The sequence below is a fragment of the Delphinapterus leucas genome, chromosome 17 (assembly GCF_059928025.1).
Source record: "Delphinapterus leucas isolate spDelLeu-1000000601 "Yukka" chromosome 17, BTC_Dleu_Yukka2, whole genome shotgun sequence".
Taxonomy (NCBI): Eukaryota; Metazoa; Chordata; class Mammalia; order Artiodactyla; family Monodontidae; genus Delphinapterus; species Delphinapterus leucas.
The window spans coordinates 20,956,663-20,980,505 of NC_143145.1; the positions used below are offsets into that span (position 1 = coordinate 20,956,663).

Consider the following 23,843-nt stretch of genomic DNA (forward strand, 5'->3'; position numbering starts at 1 on the left):
TCATGCCATTCATTCCTGCCAAATTAGATTTAAGGAGAAGTGTGTTAGGGAGTTCAGGGTAAAATTTTCTTCCCTGATGAAAAAGGGTGCTGTAGCCAAAGAAGTCCCTGCTCCCCTCTATCTTGCTTGTGGTCTGGTGGTATAAACATGCGGTGTCTGGAACTACAACAGCCATCACACAACCACGAGACACGAGGCCTAAAGACTGTAAGCCAACACGTCAAAGATGGAGGAGAGGAAGGATGGATAGAGCTAGGGTCCTTGATGTCATTGTTAATTTAATGACCCAACCCTGGGACCCAGACTTCCAGACTCCTTGTTCTGGGGGATAACTTGAAGTGTTTTTGTTTAAGCCATTGCTAGGTATTCTGTTGCTTGCGGTTCAAAGCATCCTAAGCGAGACACAAGTTATGTGATCTCTCTGAACCTAAACTTTCTTATCTGAAAAGTGAGGTCAGTACCACCTAAGAGAATTGGGGGTAATTAAATAATTTGATCTACGTAAGTCACCTGACAAAATGCCATCTCACAATAGATACTCAGCACATTTTAGTTAAATGTAAAGAAAACCTGGAAGTGTGATGCAGTACTCTGGGCTGAATATGAATACTGCTACAGCTATTTCATGAACCTTCTAATGTATAGAGTGAACAGTGCAATGTTTTTTTTTGCTTTACATTGCTTTATATTATTACTTTGTAAATATCATGTATGTGTAAATATGCATACCCACACTTACATGTTTCTTTTTTCTCCTAACATCTTTTTCACTGCTTAGTTGGGAAGCGGACTATTTCTCCCTTCTCTGGGAAGGAAGGGAGATTATCGCAGCAGAGTTCAAAGGCTCAGAAAACAGTCTGAGTACTTAACAATAGCTCTCCATTTAAGAACTCTTTCTACAGCTGGCTAGACTGGTTTAAGCCTCCTCATGTCAGATTTTCCTGGTAACATTTTCCAAGTTTGTATAAGCTTCAGCAGGCTACAGACTTGACCAGAACCTTGGACAGGATGCTCATTGATCTACTATGAAAACACTGTGAAACCCATCTTCCTCCCAGACGGAGGAAATGCATTGGCTGGTAAAGCTTCCTCTCTTTTGTTTCTCATCTCTTTGTCATTTCAGAAGTGGCTGTTCTCACAGACTCTTTGGTGGTTGCTGAAATCGGCTTTATTTGTCTGCTTCTTAGAAAGAAATCAACTTGTCTATGAAAATCATCTTCCATTGTCAGGCCAACAATGGCTCTTGCAGCCTCCTCTGTGTCTTCAAGTGGAATTCAAAAGGCATTGGTCTCTTCCACTTCCAAAGGGCCAGAAAGCGCCCAAGGCTCGGTTCTTGAACTGCCTGACTAACGTACCCCTGTGTCTTCCTTCCTTCTCAAGGAAGTGTACAAAATGGCCCTTCCTCACTGGAAACTTTCAAGAGTGCTGGAGTGGACAACTTCTTATATGCTCCTCTTATCTACTTTGTTGCAGTACGCTGTATTGCAAGGTGCAGAGACCCATGTCTTTGGTAAAAGTGGCTGCAGGCTCATCTGGCATAGGCTGGTGCTGAATTGGACCAGCTGCCAAGGAAGGCAGCCCTGGTCCCCATACCCACATTTACCTTGCAGGCTGAGGTCATATGGTTGTGACATCTCACCAGATTCAGAAGCAAAACATTGCTCAAGATGCCCTTTTCATGAGTAGTCTGAACTGGAGGCAGATGCTCAGTACAGACGGTCCCTGACTTACGACTTTTCGACTTTATGATGGAACGTGATAGGCATTCAGGAGAAACTGTACTTTGAATTTTGATCTCTTCCCCAGGCCAGGGATATGTGGTTCGATGCTCTCTTGTGATGCTGGGCAGTGGCAGCAAGCCCCAGCTCCTCGTCAACCACGCAGTCACGAGGTAAACAACTGATACACTTACAACCATTCTGTCACTTTCAGTACAGTATTCAGTAAATCACATGAGATATTTAACACTTTGCTATAAAATAGACTTTGTATTAGATGGTTTTGTCTAACTTTAGGCTAATGGAACGGTTCTGAGCAAGTTTAAGGTAGGCTGAGCTAAGCTATGATGTTTGGAAGGTTAGGTGTATTAAATGCCGTTTTGACTTACAATATTTTCAACTTTTGATGGGCTTATCTGGGACATAACCCCAACAGAAGTTGAGAAAGTCCTGTATTTACATTCCAGAACATTCTGGAACATAATCAAGCAAAGTTGCTCCTTCAAGAGTGGCAATGAAGCATGATTCTTAGGAGCATATGTTGTTTTTAAAAACTAATTTATTTATTTATTTTTGGCTGCATTGGGTCTTCGTTGCTGCACATAGGCTTTCTCTAGTTGCGGCAAGCGGGGGCTACTCTTCATTGCAGTGCACAGGCTTCTCATTGTGATGGCTTCTCTTGTTGCGGAGCATGGGCTCTAGGCACACGGGCTTCAGTAGTTGTGGCCCGCGGGCTTCAGTAGTTGTGGCCCGCGGGCTTCAGTAGTTGTGGCCCGCGGGCTTAGTTGCTCCGTGGCATGTGGGAATCTTCCCAGACCAGGGCTTGAACCCATGTCCCCTGCATTGGCAGGTGGATTCTTAACCACTGCGCCACCAGGGAAGTCCCAGGAGCATATGTTTCAATCTAAGATTATCTGATTGTCTCCCAGGCAAGCTATATCACCTTAGTTTCCTCATTTGTAAAATGAGGGTTTTAATAAAACCTACCTCATAGTAGTGTCTATAAGGATTAGGCGAGGCAGTGGTTATAAACCACAGGGCACAGAAGTTAATAACTGTTGTGTATTATTTTCATAAATTCTTTATAACCTTATGAGTCACTTATTCAAGAAATATTTATTGGGTGCCTATTATGTGCCAGGAAGATTTCCTTCTTGTTGATCTTCAAAATGATACATTCACCTTGAATGACGCGTGGCTGACAAGCCCCATCACAGGTCAGTTATTCATGTCCTCTGAGATGCTGCTGTTTCTTCAGGAGTTTCCTCCAGAAAGCACTGCCCTGGCTGAAGAGGGCAATCTACTCCTCCCCCCCAGGAAGTAAACCCCCCTCTTGCCCAGCTTTTGTGCTCTGTAACCAACTGTGGCTTGTAAGAGCATTTCAGACTCTGCCAAGAGCCCTTCGAGCACAGGTCTTACTGAATTTTAGCTAACAGGCCTCACAGAGTGGAGTGCTGTGCTCAGCCAAAGTATTGCTGATTTGCTGGATGCATTTGGATTCTCCTTATGGTGAAATGCCTGGTGGCTTCTGAACAAGTATGTAACTAGAGACAAGGAAAATAGATGAAAGAAAGTGCAAAAGATATCTGGGGCAGGAAATAAAAAAGGAAGACGATGTGAACTCTGTTTTTTCAAATATTACTTTCTTTTTCCTTTCCACGACCTGCCTGTTCAAATAGTCCTTTATAACACTGCAGAAGGAGAAAATAAGATAAAGGGTGCTGCATCTCCTTCTGTGAAAGCAAGCAAGATTCCAGTCTCATGTTCTAGGAAGTCATAGTCTTGAAGTCGTGCTGGTCCTTCCACTGCCCCTGAAGGGAAAACAGTGGTGGCCATGGCAGGAGTGCCTGACATTTACCAAGCGCTTGTATGGACCAGGCCCACGCTAAGGGCTGTATTAATGTCATCTCATTTTGTGTGTGTGTGTGTGTGTGTCTGTGAGGGGTCACCTGATTGCTAAGAGGAGATCAAGGTCTAGATCTTCCAGGGCCATTCAGATTTGAATACCATGCACATCTGTCTATGTTTTACCCATGTTTTTGAATCTTCTAGTCCGTGTACTGGTTAAGAATGAGGACATTGGAGCCAGACTAAGATTTGAATCCAATTCAGCTACTTTATAGCTGTGTGGCCTGGGGCAAGTAATTTATCCCTGGGCTTCCATTTCCTGATCTGTAAAGTGGGAGAATTAATAGTTACTATTTCACGAAGTTGTGAAGGTTAAATGAGTTATTACGTGTAGAACAGGGCCTGGCACACAAAATCTATCATTTTGGTTGATCCTCTATGATTAATTCTCCAAGGAAAATATATTCTTTGCTTTCAGTCCTCACCTCCTTTCTAGCACCTGTAAAAAGGGAAGGATAATATCTTATTCATATGATTGTTTTAATGACTTAGTGACTTAATGTATAGAAAGTATTACCCTCTGTACTGTCTGTTCATAGATGGCACTCCATCTATGATAGAGTTTGAACTCCTCTTGATATTGTAGTATAGAAGCTTATTCTAAGACTTTTGGTTTATCTTTAATCTTATGGGTGCCAATCATTAATAATAATGCATTCATTAATGTATAAATTTAATCATTAATATGGAAATATTTTGACCTCAAAAGTATTGTTTCTTGCATCAAGAATAGTGAAAAGAGAAATAACTGCTTAAGGTAACGTACAAAGTAAAAAGATCATTTCCTAATCAGTAGATATTTACGAACTAAAATGAATTTTGATTCAAACAAGTTTGAACACTATTAATTGAATATCTGTGATGGTTATAGCATTGTGCTGGGTGGAGGAAGAGGGAAAATTCATCTGAATCCCAGGGAGCTTTCCGTCTACCTGGGCAGACAAAGCACACACATGAAGCTGGAACATAAGAGCAGAAGGTAGGGTGTGATTGACCCAGGAGTCTGCAGAGTTCAGAGATGGTGGAAATCAGTGTGGAAAGATGTGAGGGCCAGCAGTGGGTTCACAGGAGGCTTGAAGGATTGTTAAGGATTTAACCAGACAGAAGGAAGGGAGGACAGGGCATCCAGGTTGAGGAAGAGGCAAAGCCAGTGCTGGATTTGCCAGAGTGTGATATGGAAAGGCTGGGAGCAGAGCCTTCTGAAGGGCAGCCATCAGCCACCCGGGTCTGTCTCAGGCAGGTTAGAGTTTAGAATAAAACATAGCTGGAGGGTTTCCCTGGTGGCGCAGTGGTTGAGAGTCCGCCTGCCGATGCAGGGGACACGGGTTCGTGCCCCGGTCCGGGAAGATCCCACATGCCGCGGAGCGGCTGGGCCGTGAGCCATGGCCGCTGAGCCTGCGCGTCCGGAGCCTGTGCTCTGGAGCAGGAGAGGCCACAACAGTGAGAGGCCCGCGTACCGCAAAAAAAAAAAAAAAAAAAAGAAACTTTCATTCTACTGACTAGAATAAAATAATCTTCTTTAAAGGAAAAAAATACTTGAGGGGAAAAAAATGGTTTAACGTGTAATGCTGGAAATTTAAATATCAGTTTAGTTCCTCATTGCTAACATGGCATTTATATCCCAGATGAGATTTCGTAATTGATCCATAATTTGCTTCAGCTGTTGATTCTTCTGTTTGAGTTTCTGTGAAAACAAAAGAATTTATCAGAAACGTTTCATGAAACATATACCATGAAGGTAGAAGACTAAAATGTCATAAGTTAGAACTCCAATGATCCAGACCCAAATTAAGCTAATTTCCTTAAGGCAGAAGGTCTCAATCCTTTTCTGGCCGCAAACATTCGCTGCAAGGCATGAGGAAGTCTAATTCAGCCCCCAGAGGCCTACAGCTCCATCCCCCACCTCCCTTCACTCCTCCACTTCTACCACCAAAGAAAATAAGCTAAATATTTACTTGTTATAAAACCTAAGTACATAGGTTTTCCAAGAGACAGTGTAGCATAATGGTTAAGAACACAATCTCTAGAGCCAAACTCTCTGGGTTTATACTCAGCTCCTTCACTAACTAAATATATGATGTTGGCCAAATTACTTAAGCTCTCTGTCCCTCAGTTTCCACAACAGAAAAATGGGGATAATAACTGAACCTACCTCATAAGAGTTTTTATGAGGATCAAAAGATTTGATTCATGTCAAGTGTCAGAACTGTGCCTGGCATACAAGTAAGCATTCAGCAAATGTTACTGGTAGCCACAGAACAGAAACCGTCAACATAGAATAGAAAGTATAATAAAAATGCAATGCCTGATGCAATTGGTCTTTCAAACATGTGGCAGAAGTCACTGTTTGCTCTCAGCATGAAGTGCGATCTAATGCTGAAAACTGAAGACAAGATGGCACAGCCCTGATATAAGCTTCTTCGTAACTGAGATTTGCTGGATGCCCTGAATGCACATGGCAGGTGTCCCTGTATCTCTAGATCTGGGTTTCTACTAGACCACAGTTTGTTAACTTCTTTTTAAGCATCCTTTCTTCAAATCCTATGTAGTAAATATCTATGTAGATAAAACAAGATAAACATAGAGAATTTCAAAGTGCTTACTAGTTATTATAATAATCATTACTATTAAGTAACCTCTTGGAAACATTACATTTGGAAGTAATATTATTTAGTTAGATAGTTTTAAAGATACTATATTAAAATACCTCCAGATCAAGTAGTACATGTTCATTATAAAGAGACCTAAAAATCTTTATCTTGATTTCATTAAAGAGCAAACTAAGATTAAATAAATTGCTTATATTCTATCTAGAGTTCGAGAGGTAACAGGAGGTAAGAAGGTAAAAGGGAAGAAGAAATTCTTATTGGAAAACAGAAAAGCAATTTAAAGAGACTTCAATATTAATTAAATTTAATTCATATTTGAAAAGAAAATTAACACAACACAGTCAGATTAAAACATATGACCGTAGAGTACACAGGGTAAGCATACAGTATTCACTACCGTAAAGCTCACTTTAACATAGTTTTGGGGAAAAAGATACTATTAGTACTTTAGGTATTCAGTCTCCTTGTTCAGTTTCACACGCCCGATCTTCTAAGTTCTGTTGTAATAAGTATGTGGTAGCTGCCTATTAAGTCTTTGTCATCCTAGAGACCAAGAAACTTCTGCCAGCAATCAAGGGTGGCAGCAAAACAGGAATATACGAATAAAGGTGTATATTGGGAGGTCGAAAACCTCAGTTCCAGTTCTGACTTTGTCTCTAACTTGCTATTTGATCTTAGACAAATTCCTTATCCTCAGTTTTCTTCCGCAAGAAATTGGATTATATAATCTATTAGGCCCTTGCCAGTTCTAATTTGTTTATACCCATACATAAGATGAAAATCAGTTACACAGACACATGTAATGAAAACCATTAAGCTTAGTTCAGGGAACTAATTCAAGGCTTCAAAATGATTCAGTCAGCTGCCCTTTTCCACCAAGCCATCATTCCCCTAAGCTGTGAGAGACTTCAGCTACCATGATTCCCTGCTCAATTCTCATTTTCCAGGAGGAAAGTAGGAAGAGCAACTGAATAAGAATAAAAGGAAGAGAAAGAATATGAGTTGGTTTTTAAAAAATTATTTGAATTAGTACCTTCTGACATATGAATATGGTCACTTTAAAAAAATTCAGAACTTCTCTTTGGAATGGAATTCTTAGCCTGTAACACATTTTGTTACATAAATATTTACTGAGGGTATATTATGTGCTCGGCTCTGGGTTAGGCACTGTAAGGGAAGAAAAATGAGTAAGAAACGGTCCGTTGCGTTGAAGAAACTCCGCATGAAGTAGGAAGAAGATACTGCCCAAACGACTAGACCATAACCTGGTTAAGGCAGATGGCAGGGGAAAAATATCAGATGCTGTGGAACCCCAACTGGTAGGGTCAGCAAACAAGGAAGATATTTTTGTTTGGGGTCTAGAAAAGTTGGTGGTGAGCAAAGAGTGGAAGGAAGGATAAATTTGGTCTTGTTAGTAGATAATGGGGATCCATTAAAATTCTTGAAGAAGAAGAAATATTTAAACTGCAATGAAAAAGGTTAACTGGGCAGATGTGTGCGATGGGTTCTCCTAAATAACTTCAATAGTGACAAATCTGTATCCATGGAAAAGGAGAAAGAGGAGGTATTTAAGTTTTTGAAACAGTTGAAGACCATTCAGAGGCCAAGTCTGGTGAATGAAGCTTAGTGATCACATTTTCAGTATAAATTAAGGAGTAACTAGAAGTAATAAAATTATATTCTTGAGTGGTTAGAAACAGACTTTCAAATCAATATCCAAACAGAGGTTACAGATGGCTCCCACAATGGTTACATCACTGGAATAAATGCTACTTTCAAGAATACTCATTTGGAAATATAAATTCTGATATACTCATTTAAAAAATTTAGCGTCATTAACTCTTAAAGTAAGAGAACTAAAAAATGTGGGATATTTTCAAGGTAATATTCAACTCTAGGGAATAGTAAAACTTTTTTTAAGTATGATATGTCATAAGGCATTTGGACAGTTTGTCTCAAAGAGGCCACAAAGTTTTAACTGAAAAGAATTAGCATACAAGTAAAATACCTAGAGCCAAAACACATCATGAAAATATCAACAGCAAAGCTGACAGTTATGCTTATTAGTGGTTAAACTGTAAATAAATTTTCATGACATGACACAGGATTTAATATATACAGTCTTGCCACTGATTGATTTTAACAGAGGTTGACAGCTGCTGTTATCAAAATCCATCATCTGTGCCTGATTTGTTACATTAACAGGTGAATGTGTAAGTAGAGTAGATACTTAAAAAAATATGTTTATGCTAAGTCATACCATGTAATTTACTATTCATACAAAGGCTGTGACAGTTGGTCAAAACTGCTTTAACTTCTAACTGCTTGAACTCAATTATATGTCAACTCTAAAAACTACCCACATATCTCTTTCAGTTTCATTTTACCATTAACAGAATACTTTTAAGCAAAATAGAACTCATTGTGATATCCTTAAAATATAGTCTCAAACAAGTGTTCATCCTTTACTTGGGTATTAAGGCTTATGGACTCAAGCACATATGAAAAGAAAATGAAGTATTTTAAAAAGCCAAAAATTTGACTGTTAAAATTAGGCCATTCTTCATCTGATGATTTATATCAAATACTGATTACAAATTTCATGCCCCAAAGTTTCATGCCACTATGGTAGACATCAGTGATATATATGTTGTTAGAAACCAGACTGACCATCAATATGTTCTGTACAATCTCAAGTACACAGTGATACTCAGCCTTAAACACTGTGGGGGACTGGTTCCAGGACCTGCCGCGGTACCAAAATCTGAGGATGCTCAAGTCCCACCGTCTGCCCTCTGTATCCATGGTTCTGCTTCTGCAGATTCAGTCAACTGCATATTGTGTAGTACTGGAGTATTTTATTGAAAAAAATCTGCATATGAGTGGATCTGCACAGTTCAAACCTGTGTTGTTCAGGGGTCAACTGTAGTTGAAAAATTAACTCAATTAATTTAAACTACTTTTAATAGCATCTGTGTGATTATGTAATTAGGCCAACATTTTACCATCTGAAGGTGGCTATTTAAAATAAACATATTTTTCACAGAAACACTCAGGTATGTGTGCCATTAAGGCAGAAAAATATATATCAACTGATCATGAGTTTACTCAGTGTTTTAAAATTTTTCAATTATATTTTAATCTTATATTCTAGAAGGGAGGTACAAAATTGGAAGAAGTGGGGGAAAAGAAAAAAAAAATACCTTAGTACCACTAATTATACATAAGATAACTTGGTTAACAGTCAGAATATGTATTATATTCAATTCACATTTATGATGTTTTATTTAAGGAATGAGTCAAAAATCTCTTTGGGTCAAAAAATCCACTTTGGTTTTCAGCTGTTAACTTTATTCTCTTCTGCCTTTTTTAGGGGAATTTTCAGTTTGAGTTAACCAAATCTTAGGCCTCTCCCTCTTTTTTTTTTTTTTTTTGGTTTCTGTTTACTGCTTAATTCTCCAGTACTATCTCAAATTATAGTAACAATTCCCAGGAAGTAAGAGAGAGCCATGAGGCCAATCAAATAAATACTTCCTCTGCCATTCAAGAGAAGATAGTTTCTCTCTAAATTCTCAAAAAAAAATTCCCATGGAAATATAGGGCTAAGCTTTAAATCTGTTTAATTTAAAACATGTAATGGATTCTTTCCTCTTTGTAATAATCTTCAGTTCAATACTATGTTAACTAAAACAAGTTTTATGCCAAAGTTAGAAGTATGTACAACAGCAAATTCAACAGATTCAAATGGTTTATTCAAAATCAAAATGAGTTCTCAAACGCCTGAAGTATAAATGGGAACACAGAATTTAAAATATGGGCTTTTATTCCATAAATAGATGAACGTTCAGAAATACTACTTTGTGCATTGAAGTAAGCCTGTTGCAGATAAACACTGTGGACTAAACACATGTGTTTATCTTTTCTTTTTTCTCAAACCCTAATAAAATGGCAGGAGAGGAATGAAAGAGCTATAAATCCATGTGGAGAAAAATGATCAGAAAGGAGACAACAGTAGATGTCAGGTGGCACATGTTAAGAATGAAAAGTAGAAGGGGAGCAATAAATGACATGGGAGGAAACTACTGTACAACCCAGATGGATGCAGGAAGGATGCCAGTGAGAATGGGCTGATCCGCCACGGAGACCTGGAGACAGGTGCCATCACAAAGTCAGCACGTGAGGCCCCGGGGACAGAAACTGGAGGGAAACAGCTACAGGGACGCGTGAGAGCCCAGGTGCTCACTCCCATTCCTCACCAACAGGGGACTGAGTACCCTCTCCCGCGTCCTGTCCCACGTTTCAGGGAGCGAGAGGTTTGTTTCCTGTGAAATTGAACCAGAACAGCTGGGGATTCAGTGCCACCAGCACAGCAGATGGCAAGAAGACATGAGACTACACTCTATTTAGGGCACTGGAAGATCCTCTGAAGAAATGGAATAGCCCTAAAGAAAAAAAGCCTCAGTAAATGATAGTTGGGGCTCCCCTCAAAGAGAAGAGCCAACTTGCTTCCAAATCTCGCTATGATGAAGCCAACTCACAAAGCCTACGATAGGCTTTCCAGTGCTTCCCTCCCAAATATAAATGGCTCATGTTTAAGCATCAGATGCTCACCAGATCTTTTAGAGCCTCCATCTGCAAAGACAACAAAACATAACAGGGGTTGGCCAACTATGGCACCTGACCTGTTTTTGTAAGGCCCATGAGCTAAGGATGGTTTTTACATCAGAACAAGGACCATGGGCTTCCCTGGTGGCCCAGTGGTTAAGAATCCGCTTGCCAACGCAGGGGACACGGGTTCGAGCCCTGGTCCGGGAAGATCCCATGTGCCGCGGAGCAACTAAGCCTGTGCGCCACAACTACTGAGCCTGTGCTCTAGAGCCCATGAGCCACAACTACTGAGCCCGTGCGCCCAGAGCCCATGCTCCGCAACAAGAGAAGCCACCGCAATGAGAAGCCCGTGCACCGCAAGGAAGAGTAGCCCCCGCTAGCCGCAACTAGAGAAAACCCATGCGCAGCAATGAAGACCCAACGCAGCCAAAAATAAATACATAAAATAATTTTTTAAAAAAAGAACAAGGACCACATGTCTCACAAAGCCTAAAATATTTACTATCTGGTCCTTTAAAGTTTGCCAAACCCTGTATGAGAAGATTATGGAAGAATACCTTCTAATTTCTGAGGGAACTTGATTTACAACATAGAATTTTATATCTAGCCAAACGATCAACTGGACAGATACGTGAAGGCTAAAGTCCCTGCATTCCTCCTAAAGAAGCCACTGACGTATGTACCTTACCGAGGGAGAAATAAACCAAGAAAGAGAAAGATAGGAGATTGAGGAAATAGTGAAACCAACAGAAGAGGTGAAGGAAAGCCCCAGGGCAATAGATGAACAGCAGGCCTAGGGAGCATTCAACCAAGACCTGAAGAGATGGGAGGACTTGGGGTGGGGGTGGGGGAGAAACCTGTAAGTCGTCTGATAATTTGATTCTAACCAAAATTTTTCAAAATTACAGAACTATTAACTTTAGGAAAACAAAATAATTATTCAAGGAAATGTAATTCTAGTTTACTGTGTGGCTTAGCAATAAGCAGTATTTATGTGCCATAATAATATGAACACAGAATATTTATTGAACCCCAATTATGACAACCGCATTGAAAGGACTGGGGGAAGGAAAGTATGTAGGTGGGTCCAGGACAGAGAGAGACTCTACAGAGAGCTACATCCTCATGTGGAGAAAGAAATACTCTTATACATCGCAGTCTTGGTATCAATTACATCCTTTACTTAAAATTCACAAAATTCTACGTCAATAGCTAGTGAGAGTTTTTTGATTACACACTGTCAAAGTATTACTATAGTCTGATTATATGATAGGTCTTTAAAAAAATCAAGAATAGGTTATGACTAAACCATCATATTAGGAAAAAAAGAGGAACTTAGAGAAATGGAAAGTGAAATGAAACTTACCTTTAGAAAAATTACATCTTTCTGAAGTTACACAAGCTTACCCCCGCCCTCCCCCTGACCCCCCCCCACCCTGCAAATATCATAATATCTTCTATGGTAGAGAACAAACTATATGTATGTCACATGGGGTACTCTGAAATCAAAGTTACCATCACAGTTGTGTTTTATTTATATATACATTTCATTGTATTTTATAAATAATATCCTTACTATAGAGAAAAATAATAGAACACATCCATTGTGAATTAATACATAGATTATCAACAGAAACATGTAACACTTAATAAATGAATGTTTTATATCTCTGTACTACCAAACACCACTTATTCTTCAAGACCTAAATTAAAAGTTCCCAGTCCCCTCGTAATTTCCTACTGTAAATTGTTTATGCTTATTACTGTCAAATTTGCTGGAACTATTCTTCTTAATTTATATTTCACCTCTTAAAAATTGTTTTAAATGTTATTTTAGAAAAATCTATCCATCTTTTTCTTTTTTCCTGAGTTTTGATATACATTTTTCTTTTAATTTTCCAATACTTTGTTTTGCAAGTGTTATTTTCAACTCTGAAATTCATTTTGACACATGGTGTAATGTAAAAGCTAGCTTAATTTTCCCCCGAAGTGTCTCTTTTGAAAGACTAATTTTCCACACAATCCCTCTTACATCATATTAAATTCTCATATACAATAGGAAGACTTTTTCTGGCTATTATTTTACTAATCTATTCTTGTGCCGGTATTTCACACTGAATTATTGTTTTTACAATATACTTGATACGTTTTAGTTTTTGAAGCAAAGAGTTCTTTATTTTATTACTCTTATAGGAATTGTTTTATATATGTATTTTAGTATGCTCTCAAGAAAATCCAATTTGCATTTTATTTGGATTTGTTTTTTGATTGGTATTGCGGTAAAATCTTACTAGTTTTGTGCAGTTTCAAGAGAATTCATATTTGGATTTGGACTGTTACTGTTTAGAATAGTTATTGCCCATATAAGAACTTAATGTGTTCTTTCAACTATTCAAAGCTTCTTTTATGTATCTTAGTAAGTTTAGTTACATATATCATGGAAATAATTCCTAACTACTTAATATTTGTTGCTGCAATTGTGAATAGGATCTCATATTCTAATTTCTTTATGGCATTATAGAAAAATGGTATCAATCTTGTATTAAGCTCTTCTTTCAAACACTTATTGACTCTCATCAACGAGCTTCTTTGAGCTTAAGCTTGAGTTAAAATGTTATGTACAAGCTTAAGGAACTTAACAGATTTGTACATAATATTATAACCCGTTTCCTAAAGTTTATTTCAGCTTCACTGGCTATAACTTCTAAAATAGTATTAAACACAGTGGTGTAAGGCATCCTATTTTATGCCTATATTTCATCTCAATGAAAAATGTTGGCTACTTATCTGAAATAAAAAGTTTTTTTTTAAAAAAGACTATCTTGTTAATAGTTTTAAGCATTCTTTTTTTCAATTTAATCTACTGATATTATATGTAAACTGAGTCATCCTCCTCTACCTCAGAAAACCCTCTGTGGCTGTGGTGGATTAATTAATACCCTGATGAATTCTATTAACTAGCATTAAGAATTTCAGGAGTGGGGCAGGAGGTGGGAGCATGTATTTGTAAGTGAAGGAGCGAGATTGGTAGTTTTATTTACTGTGCTATTTGTTAGGTTTTGGTAACCATGTTTCCACCACAGAATGAACTGACAACATTCCTTATTTCCCTATGTTTCTAGAGAACTATCTGAACATTATCTTCTGAACTTCTAAAAGTACTCAGCAATAAATTCAAGTTAGGAACTTTTGTGGGGTGGAGGGTGGGATGGGGTAGTGCTTTGATAACTCAATTTCTTATTCAGCTGTTGAGACATTCACCTCTCCTACTTGTAAATTTTTATCATTTGCTCCTCCAAATACGCTCTAAGCTAGAGAGCTACAATTCTGCCTAGAAAAGAAGAAAGTAAATGGGTTGTGACTGAGTGCCTATGAGGCTTTTCTAAGAGCTTTACTGCCTGAATTCTGTGGTCTCTCTTCTGACTATTCAGATGGCATTTCTGCTTACCTTTTAGTCCTGGGTTGTACTCTAAGTAGGTTAAATTTGTCACAGAAACAACTTCAGGTAATTCTATAATTCAAATTATGTTGTTGAGTTACACAGACTCCCCTGTAATTTGTATCAATAATTCGGAAATATAAAACATACAGACTAGCAACTCACTTTATTGACTTCAGCAATTTCTCGCCTCTCTTCACTAGCAAAACGAGGTGGGCCGGCCCGGTCATCATTCTTTGAGCCATCGTCTTCCACGTATGGAATAAGTTGCTGGGAGTGACAGACAAAAGTTAAAAAAGTCAAACATATGACACAGTTTCCAATTATACTGGTATAGATAATGCTTCCGATTAAGATCACTTTTTATACTTTTAATAGTACAAAAATATATTTTAATTCAAATGACAGCCTAAAATAAAAGCCTTAGAAGTCCATCATTTCAGTGCACTCTACACATTAGCTTTTCAGATTTCTTTTGCAAAATAGTCCTTTTAGCAAAATTAGTTGTCACGTGTAATTAAGTAATATCCTACTCAATCAGCAAATATTTAATTGGCAGATCGTGCGTGAGGAGACACTGCAAAAATAATGACAAATGACAAATAAGTCCTACCCTTACGAAATTTATAGTTCGTTGAGATGGAACAGGCTTTCCTTCATCTATACTAAAAAGAAAGGAAGTTCATGGATGCGTATTATATAAATGTCATTTACTTACTATCTAGTATCTGTGCAGATTTCTAGATGTCTTTTAGTTGGGAGAAAGTTTTTTTGTAAGAGAAGAAAATTTATATAGCAATGAAACTTCTAGCAGGATTATAATTAAATACGTATGATTTGTGATGAAGTTTATTTGATGAAGCCTCTTGTAGATGTGACAGAGACTTCAGGGATTATCTAGTCCTTCCATCTTATATTACCAATGCAGGAACAGGACAGAGGTAAATAACTGGTACAATCAGGAGTCAATCTGCCCAAACTTCTATGAATTCTTGGGACAAATATAAACTTGCCCACATTCACAGCTACTTTCTTCCTTTCCTCTCTCCTAATGCAAGCAGAGTGGTCCTTCCTCCCGAAGATACTTTGTCTCCATTCCTGTGCCCTGATTCCTCTGCCCTCCTGTCTTCATTATTTAGTTTCCCCAACCTCACCCTACCATTTTCTTCCTTTTTTATCTAAGCATGTTCTCCCATTTGGAGGAAAAAATCCCTAACCCTCCACTCTATCCCTCCTTCCATCTACTGTTTTCTTCTCTTGCTTTTAATCTAACCTTCTTGAAAGATGGATATCCACTTTCTGGCTTCAGTTCCTTATTTCCTGTTTAATCTTCAGCTCACTGTGATCTGACTTCTTGTTGCTACCTTTTCACAGAAGCTCTGCTCAAATATACCAACAATTAATCTGGTGGACAGTTTTCGTTCTTTATTTTCCTTGACTTCTCTGCAGCATCTGTCAATGTCAACCACATTTCCCATCTTCCACATCTCTGACCCCTTCTTTTCAGGCTGTATTGCAGTTTACTCTTTCTCTGTGCACTCTTTACATGCTGATCACTCGAAGAAAGCACTGATCACAGGAAACTGTTCCTTATATGTAATGAGAGAACACCCAAACCTTCCCAGCTACCTTTGGTGGCAGACATATAACTTGTCAACAGGAAAAGGGCACCTATAAAACTATCATATACCTAATTAACTAAAATATATCTATGATCCGAGATTAAATTTTAAAAATATTTAAAAACTAGAGTGATTCCACTAAGATAATTTAAATTTATAATGATAAAAATAGTTATAACCTTTTATCCATAAAGAACTTACATGAAAACCACTTTAAAAGGATTTTATAATACTATTAATATGCCTACTAAAACATCATGCACTGATTTAATTAAAATGAGACATTGGAAGCAATAATAAAAATTGCCACAGACAATCCTCTCCTCCCAACAACAAAAATTTACTATCAGCCTGGATGTTAAAGTCTACTAGAAATTATTAACAAGAAAAGACAATAATAATTCTATGCATATATATATATATATATCACAATTTCATCTTCTCTAGTCAAAAGCAAAACCAGTATGTTTCATAATCTGGAAATATGGTGAAAACAGAAGAGAGAAAGGAAAAAATTACAAATGTCCCGAGACTATCTTAGACTCATCCTTCCTCTACCACTAAAACTTGCCTCTACTGGAATGGGATCCATCCCTCCGCAGTTTTCATTGCATTTATCATAGACCAATCGCAGCTTCCTGAAGAGAATAGAGAGTTGGCGAAGATGATCCTGTAGCTTTGCTAACCGGTCTTGATATGTTCCAGTATGGTAAGTGACACCGTTTGGCAGCTTCTCAATAAAGAAAAAGAAGAAGAAAAGAAAAAAATTAAGATCAGGACTTCTCAGCAGAAGAAAAAGAAGAGTATGCTGCCACTGTTGCAAAAATAATCTCAAAATACCTTAAATATGATAAGATAATTAAGATACTCAAGGTATGCATTAAAACATAAAGCTGTCACCAAAAGTTTTACTTTAAGGGCTTCCCTGGTGGCACAGTGGTTGAGAGTTCGCCTGCCGACGCAGGGGACACGGGTTCGTGCCCCGGTCCGGGAAGATCCCACATGCCGCGGAGCGGCTGGGCCCGTGAGCCATAGCCACCGAGCCTGCGTGTCCGGAGCCTGTGCTCCGCAACAGGAGAGGCCACAACAGTGAGAGGCCCGCGTACCGCAAAAAAAAAAAAAAAAAAAAAAAAGTTTTACTTTAAAAGGAAATCAATAGCAGGAGATAGGTGCAAATCAATCTGTACTTGAATATTATTAATAAATTATTACAAGTAACTGCTATGATCATAACTCTGTGTTGGATGCTTATATATTTTTAATTCAGGAATTTTATCAAAAGAAGCCAAAAATATATATTGAAATGACAAAAATCACAGATAAATGGAAAAACTACTACCTATTTAGAACTAAATGCACCTTTTGTGCAGTGCTGAAACTCACAAACAAAATCTTCCTTTCTCTGTACATCTTTACAGTATTTTATTCCCACAATTTGATCTGTGAAATCATCCTGAAATTAGAATTAACAAAATTTGTACCATGTTTTCTAGTATACGAGGTAATTTCATTATAAGCACTCATACATACACTTACCTTGGGGAATAAAGTGACTTAAAACCAAGACCTAAACTACTGTCTAATAGCTAGAAGATCAGTCCAGTCTTTCTAAACCTCAGTTCATCCTTTTTTCTTTTCTAAACAGATGAGGTAGGAATGCAAAAAAAAAAAAAAAAAAAAAAAAGAAGAGCCTGGTAGAGTGTTCAGAGAAGAAAGAAAACAAGACACACTATCATTACAAGTAGGTAAAACCATAAACACTAAAAAAAAAAAAAAAGACTGTAAAGGCCTATACGTAGTTGTTAAAAGGTGTAATAGTTGATAAAAGATGTAATAGGAAGGTAGACTTAATAATTCATTTTCTTCTTTTCTCTCATTTCCAAATTTCCTGTAATGTTATGTTTATAAGTTAAGGAGATGGATCTTCTGAAATTCTTTGAAATGAGTTTTATTAGGATTTTTGGAAATTCTCAAGAATTAAAACATTCTGAGGATTATATCTCAAAGAAATGTGATAAAAGTACCAAGGACTGAATTAGTCAAAACAGTTTAAAGGAGAAAAGCATTATAAGAGTTCACCCCCCAATACAACATAGGATTTCTCATGACCTTTCAATTTATGAACTTTCACAAACATTATCAAATAAGAGAAAAGTTTCAAAGGGTCACTGCTTTCTTGTTTGGGTGATAATAAGTATAATGATTACATCTTGCATACAGAAGCAGGCTCTCTACCTTTATTATGGTACTGACTACGTTGAGTACTTTGCCCATATTTTGTACTTAATAAAGACTAGAAGCAGCTGACATTTCCTGTATTTAGTATAGTGCACACACACATAAAGTCTTGAAATACAGTCTGGATTATTTTACTTTCATGAATTATTTTTTCCATAAATGGACACTTAAAATTCACTAAGAATTCTGTGTTATGCAAAAGAACTCTTGATAAATCCTTTCATAAAGGAAAACAAAATCCTTTGAAATACAAAGAACCACCCTACTCAAATTCACCCTCTTAGCAAGTTTGGGTATTAGTTTTCACATAGAGCATCAGCTTCTCAAAGAAGGGAGCAATTAATTCATTCAAAAAATTTACTTTTCATGTTGTCAGGCACTGTTTTAGAAGCTGAGGTAGAGCAGTGAACATGAGAGAGATAAGTTTCCTATACCATAGAGTATATAATAGTGCCTAGGAGCTCTTGGGATAATACTATATAATGTAGATGCTTAGCTAACAAGCTCATCAGTAACCATCTCACTAATGAATACTGAATATCTGTAAATAAATGTGATCATACCGCTAGACACTAAAAAGGCGTTCAACTAAATTCAACATCCATTCTTAAAACAAATATAAAACTCTTAATAAAAATTCCCCAACACATTAAAATACATTTATCTCAGTTAAAAAGTCAGCACCATGATGAATGTGGAAATATTACAAGCATCTGCACTAAAGTCAGGAACAGAACAGGATGTCTACTAAGACCACTAATACTACCAGTGAACACTGTTCTGGAGGTATGGCCAATGCAATCAGAAAAGGAAAAAAAGTTGAAATATTAAAAAGCTGTGGCATAATCGTCACTATTTGCAAATGATATAAAGTTCTACTATCAATAAAGGAAGTCAAGAGAGAGAGGGGTACAAAATTAATACACAGAAAACCATAGCTCTGCTTTCATATATAAAAACAAAAGAAAATGAGAAAGGAAAAAGACCCCGTTTACAACAGCAACAATAAAGATAAAATATCCAGATAAAATATTTGACTTAAAAAATGTCAAGATAAATATGAAAACTTAAAATACTTCATAGAGACACAAAAAAGGATATTTTGTGTTCTCGGTTAATAAGACTCAACATCATACCAATATAAAGTCTCTCTAGGTTAAATCAACGGAATAAAAGCACTAACAGGATTTTCTCAGAACTATTAAGGTGATTCTAAAGTACATGTGGAAAGATAAGCAAGAATGGCCAAGGCGATTTTGAAAAATAAGTGTAAATACTTTATAGAGCCTCAATAAATGTAAGAAAGTTTGCCATTACTACATAAAAGAAGGCAGCTAAGTGGAATAGAGCATCCATAAATTGATTCATTTATATGAAGTAGCATCTGAAATCAATGGAGGAGGAAAACGAATTATTCAATCAACTTTTTGGAAAAAGTAAAGCTGGGGCCATGCCTTACACTTCATACTAGGATAAATTCCATACAGTTCAAAGTTTTAAGTATAAAAATTGAAACAAAACTGAATTTTTCCTGATTTTGGAGTGGGGAAGGACTTCCTGACTTAGACATTGAACCTAAAAAGACTGATAAATTCAGCTACCTTAAACAAATATATGTATGGCAAAAGGTAAACAACAGACTGGGGGAAAATATTTGCAAGTTATATCATACAGAGCAAGTTTTTCTAATATGTAAATAGCCAAATCTTATAAGTTGAGGGAAAGGGTAAAAAAGACCAAAAAAAAAAAAAAGAAAAATGGGCAAATAATATGAACAAGCAGTTAACGGAAAAGGAAACAGAAATGATTCATAAAAATATGAAGAGATGCTGGAACTCATTAAGACTAGGAGAAATGTAAAGTAGATTTTCACCTATCAAATGATCAAAGATCCAGAAATATAATTTGCTGTGTTAGTCTCAGCCTGATGGTTGGTCAGGAACTGGTAGCATAAGCTGGTTCAGCTCCCATGGAGCGCAATTCATCATAATTTATCTAATTACATAAGCACAAAGCCACTTCTAAGAATTATCCTGCAGGTATACTTGAGCATTTAGGTAGGAGGGTATTCACTACAGTATAACAGTGAGAGACTAAAAGCAATCTAAATGCCCTTCATTAGAGGACTGGCTAAATAAAGCACAGTATGCCCATGCAGTGGATTACTATAGTATACACCTTAAAAGGAAAAGGAAGTATTTTCTGTATAGATATGAATAAACGCCAAAATGTACCAAATGAAAAAAGGTGCAAAATGTGTATAATATAGCAGTATTATCTGCGCAAAAAGGGAGGAAGTGAAAGGATATACATTTGCTTAAATATGCACAGACTATGTGGAAGGATATACTAGGATAGTAATAAAAATCGATAATAATCATCACCTGTGGAGAGAAGTTAGCTAGCGGATAGTGATGGGAGGGGGATGTTCACTGTAATGTCCTTTTTTATTTCTGAATTCTGAATATATTCAGAATATACGAATATATTCTATTATATATTCAAAACAATTTTTTTTAAAGATTTAAAGCATAACAAATAGAACCAAAGCAATACTTTCTTATGCAGGGAATCTTAATCTGGGATCTAGCGATCTTTAGGGAGACATCTGTTAACCCCCTGAAATTTTATTCAAAATGTTTACATGTGCATTTTTCTCAGAAGAGAGTCCATAGTTTTCATTAGATTTTCAAAAGGCTAAAGGACAACTAATAAAGAAGTATTTCTCTAAAACAAATGCTCAGAAATAACCTCAGCAGTTGATATTTATGGCACTTCATCCTTCTAGATTAATAATATAGAAGATAATTTTTTTAATTTAAATACTTAAAAGAATGCATTAATAAATAGCTTATATGTAGTCTTGTTTGTACCACTTCTCTCAGCCTTTTATAAATGCAGGAGCACACTGTTGCTTCATTTCCAGCCAATTATGATATGGCCCACAGGGTCTTAGAGGAGTTAAATCACAGGATTCACAATATAAGAAGCACAAAGAAATAACTATTGTAGTCCCTTACAAATTGGTTTAGAATATATGTCCACATGTAATCTAGTTATTAATAATACTTTTTTGAAAGAGTTCAGTTCTTTCAGTGTCAGTTATGGATGTGTATTATATTTCTGTTAATAGTACAAATTGTTTGACAGCAAATTAGTATTATAAAGAGGTTAGTAGGACGAGCTACCAGTCATGTGTGATGTTGGGTAAAGTCTTCTCTCTTTAAGCCTCAATTTCCTTAACTGTAAAATAGGGATAAAAATACTTCTTAGAACTGTTCTTATAACAGTATACCTGACCAAGGAAAGTACTTGATAGATGTTAGCTATTAGCTCTACTAGTCCAATACAGCAGGTTGAAAATAAAGAAATATTTGCTAAATTCTGAGATCATTTAACCCATACTTTAATCATCTTATATATTAATCCATTAATTTTTAAAACAATTGCCAAAGATTTCATATCTTCTCTTGGACTCCCTTTGTATTTTATTTCACACTGGCTTTATTGACATGGTCTTAAAATATTTCCATACAACTGTATTACTTCTAGAATCAATAGGAAAAAAAACCCTCAACCATTAAAAAAAAAAGGCAATAAAACATTCTTTAGTGCACCAATTGAAATAAGAGTTCTAAAGTTCTAAGAGTCTGAGGGCCTGGATTCAAATTTACCCTATACTGACTAGATTTGGACAAGTCACTTCACCTCTCAGAATCATAGAATCCTCATCCATAAAACAAGAATGATATCCACATCACATAGTAGTAAAGATAAGCATTAAAAATGGGTTAGCAAGGGCTTCCCTGGTGGCACAGTGGTTGAGAGTCCGCCTGCCGATGCAGGGGACATGGGTTCGTTCCCCGGTCTGGGAAGATCCCACATGCCGCGGAGCGGTTAGGCCCGTGAGCCATGACTACTGAGCCTGCGTATCCGGAGCCTGTGCTACGCAACGGGAGAGGCCACAACAGTGAGAGGCCCTTGTACCGCAAAAAAAAAAAAAAAAAAAAAGGATTAGGAAAATGGTGCTGAAATAATTGGATATCCAAATGCAAAAAAAAAAAACAGATCCATATCTATCATTATATAAAAAAATTAACTCCATGCGTATCATAGACCTCAATGTAAAACCTAGAACTATAAAACTTCCAGAAGAAAACATAGGAAATCTTTGCCACCTTGGGTTAGACAAAGATTTCTTAGATATGGAACCAAAAGCAAAATCTGTAAAAGAACAAATCAATAAATTGGATTCCATCAAAATTTAAAATATCTGTTCTTCAAAAGGCAATATGAAGAGAAGGAAAAGCCACAGACTGGGAGACAAAACAAAGACATACAATACAGAAAAAAAAAAGAAAAGACGTACAATAACAAGTGCTGGCAAGAATGAGGAGTAACTAGAAGGCTCAAGCACTGCTGATGAAAATGTGAAATGGTGCGGCCACTTTGGAAAAGTTTCTTAAAATGTTAAGCAGACATTTCCCTACCCAGCAATTCCACTCCCAGGCATCTATCTACTTAAGAGAAACGAAACACATGTTCACACAAACATTTGTAGCTGAACACTCATAGCAGTATTATTTATAAGAGCTCCAAAGTGGATACAACCCAAATGTCCATCAACAGATGAACAGATACGCTAATTGTGTTATATTCATACGGTAGAACACTGTTCAGCAATGAAGAGGAAGGAACTACTGATATATGCTGAGTGAAAGGAGCCACACCGCCCGCCTGCACCAAAAATCATAGTGTATGTTATATGAAACTCTATAAAATGCAAACTAATTTACGGTGCCAGAAAGCAAAGCAGAGATTGGATGTGGATGGAAGGCCAGAAGTAAAGATTTAAAAGGGGCACGAGGAAACTGTGTGGGGTGATGGATGGTTTCACACGTCCACATGTGTCAAAACTTTAAATGCATTGTACTGTACGTCAATTATACCAAAATAAAGCTGTTTAACAAAATTCTTAGCAGAATCTGAATTCAACACCTTGGACCCTCAAAAAGTATTCTGTGGAAAAATATGAGATTAAAATAATCCCAAGAGCATGGCGGAATGAGACTCACCTCTACCTTGAAAGATACAAGAGTTCGCCTAGAAACCTGAGAACCCGGTCGAATCTAGAAAATGTGGCTTCAATCTTACAGAAATCCGGCCTAGAAAACATCACCTCCACATCTTGGGGACAGACACATTATTGGGGAACGCTTCTGAATGTAAATGGGGGCGACCAACATACTCGAGGTTTGGCCAGGGCAGCCGCGTCGACGCCCAGGGGCCCCACGTAACAAACCAGCAGCCCCCTCCCTCGCAGAAACATCCCGCTTTCTCCACGCACGGCCGTGACCGGAGCCCTCCTTCCTTCCCACCTGCATGTTCCTCAGGAGCTGGAAGATCTCCATGGTGCGGTACACGATGTCCTGAACCGTCTCCTGCCCGATCCGGCAGAGCGATGCGGTGTTAACCTCCCGGGCCGCCTGCTGGGCTTGGGGCCCGGCGAAGGGCCCGGGCGCCATCCCTGACGCAGCCAACGGAGGGGTGGACATGGCGTGGCAGCGGCGTCAGGTCAGCAGGGCTGCAGAGTAGGCGTCAGGGGGTCCGCCCGACCGTCGCTGGCCTCGGCGTGAGCAGAAGCTTCTAAGACCGGGCGATCTGATTTCAACACAGCTGCCGTGACTTCCGCCACCGTGAC

General features: G+C 37.7%; 1 protein-coding gene across 1 annotated transcript; it reads right to left on the bottom strand.

Moving 5' to 3' along the window:
* Window positions 1-678: 678 nt before the first annotated feature.
* On the bottom strand, window positions 679-23,843 carry MED30 (mediator complex subunit 30). Its single transcript, XM_022555595.3, has 4 exons — window positions 23,521-23,843; window positions 16,476-16,634; window positions 14,448-14,552; window positions 679-5,310 (listed from the first exon to the last, which is right to left on the bottom strand). The coding sequence occupies exons 1-4, from the start codon at window positions 23,695-23,697 to the stop codon at window positions 5,215-5,217; spliced, it is 537 nt and encodes a 178-aa protein (XP_022411303.1). The 5' UTR covers window positions 23,698-23,843; the 3' UTR covers window positions 679-5,214.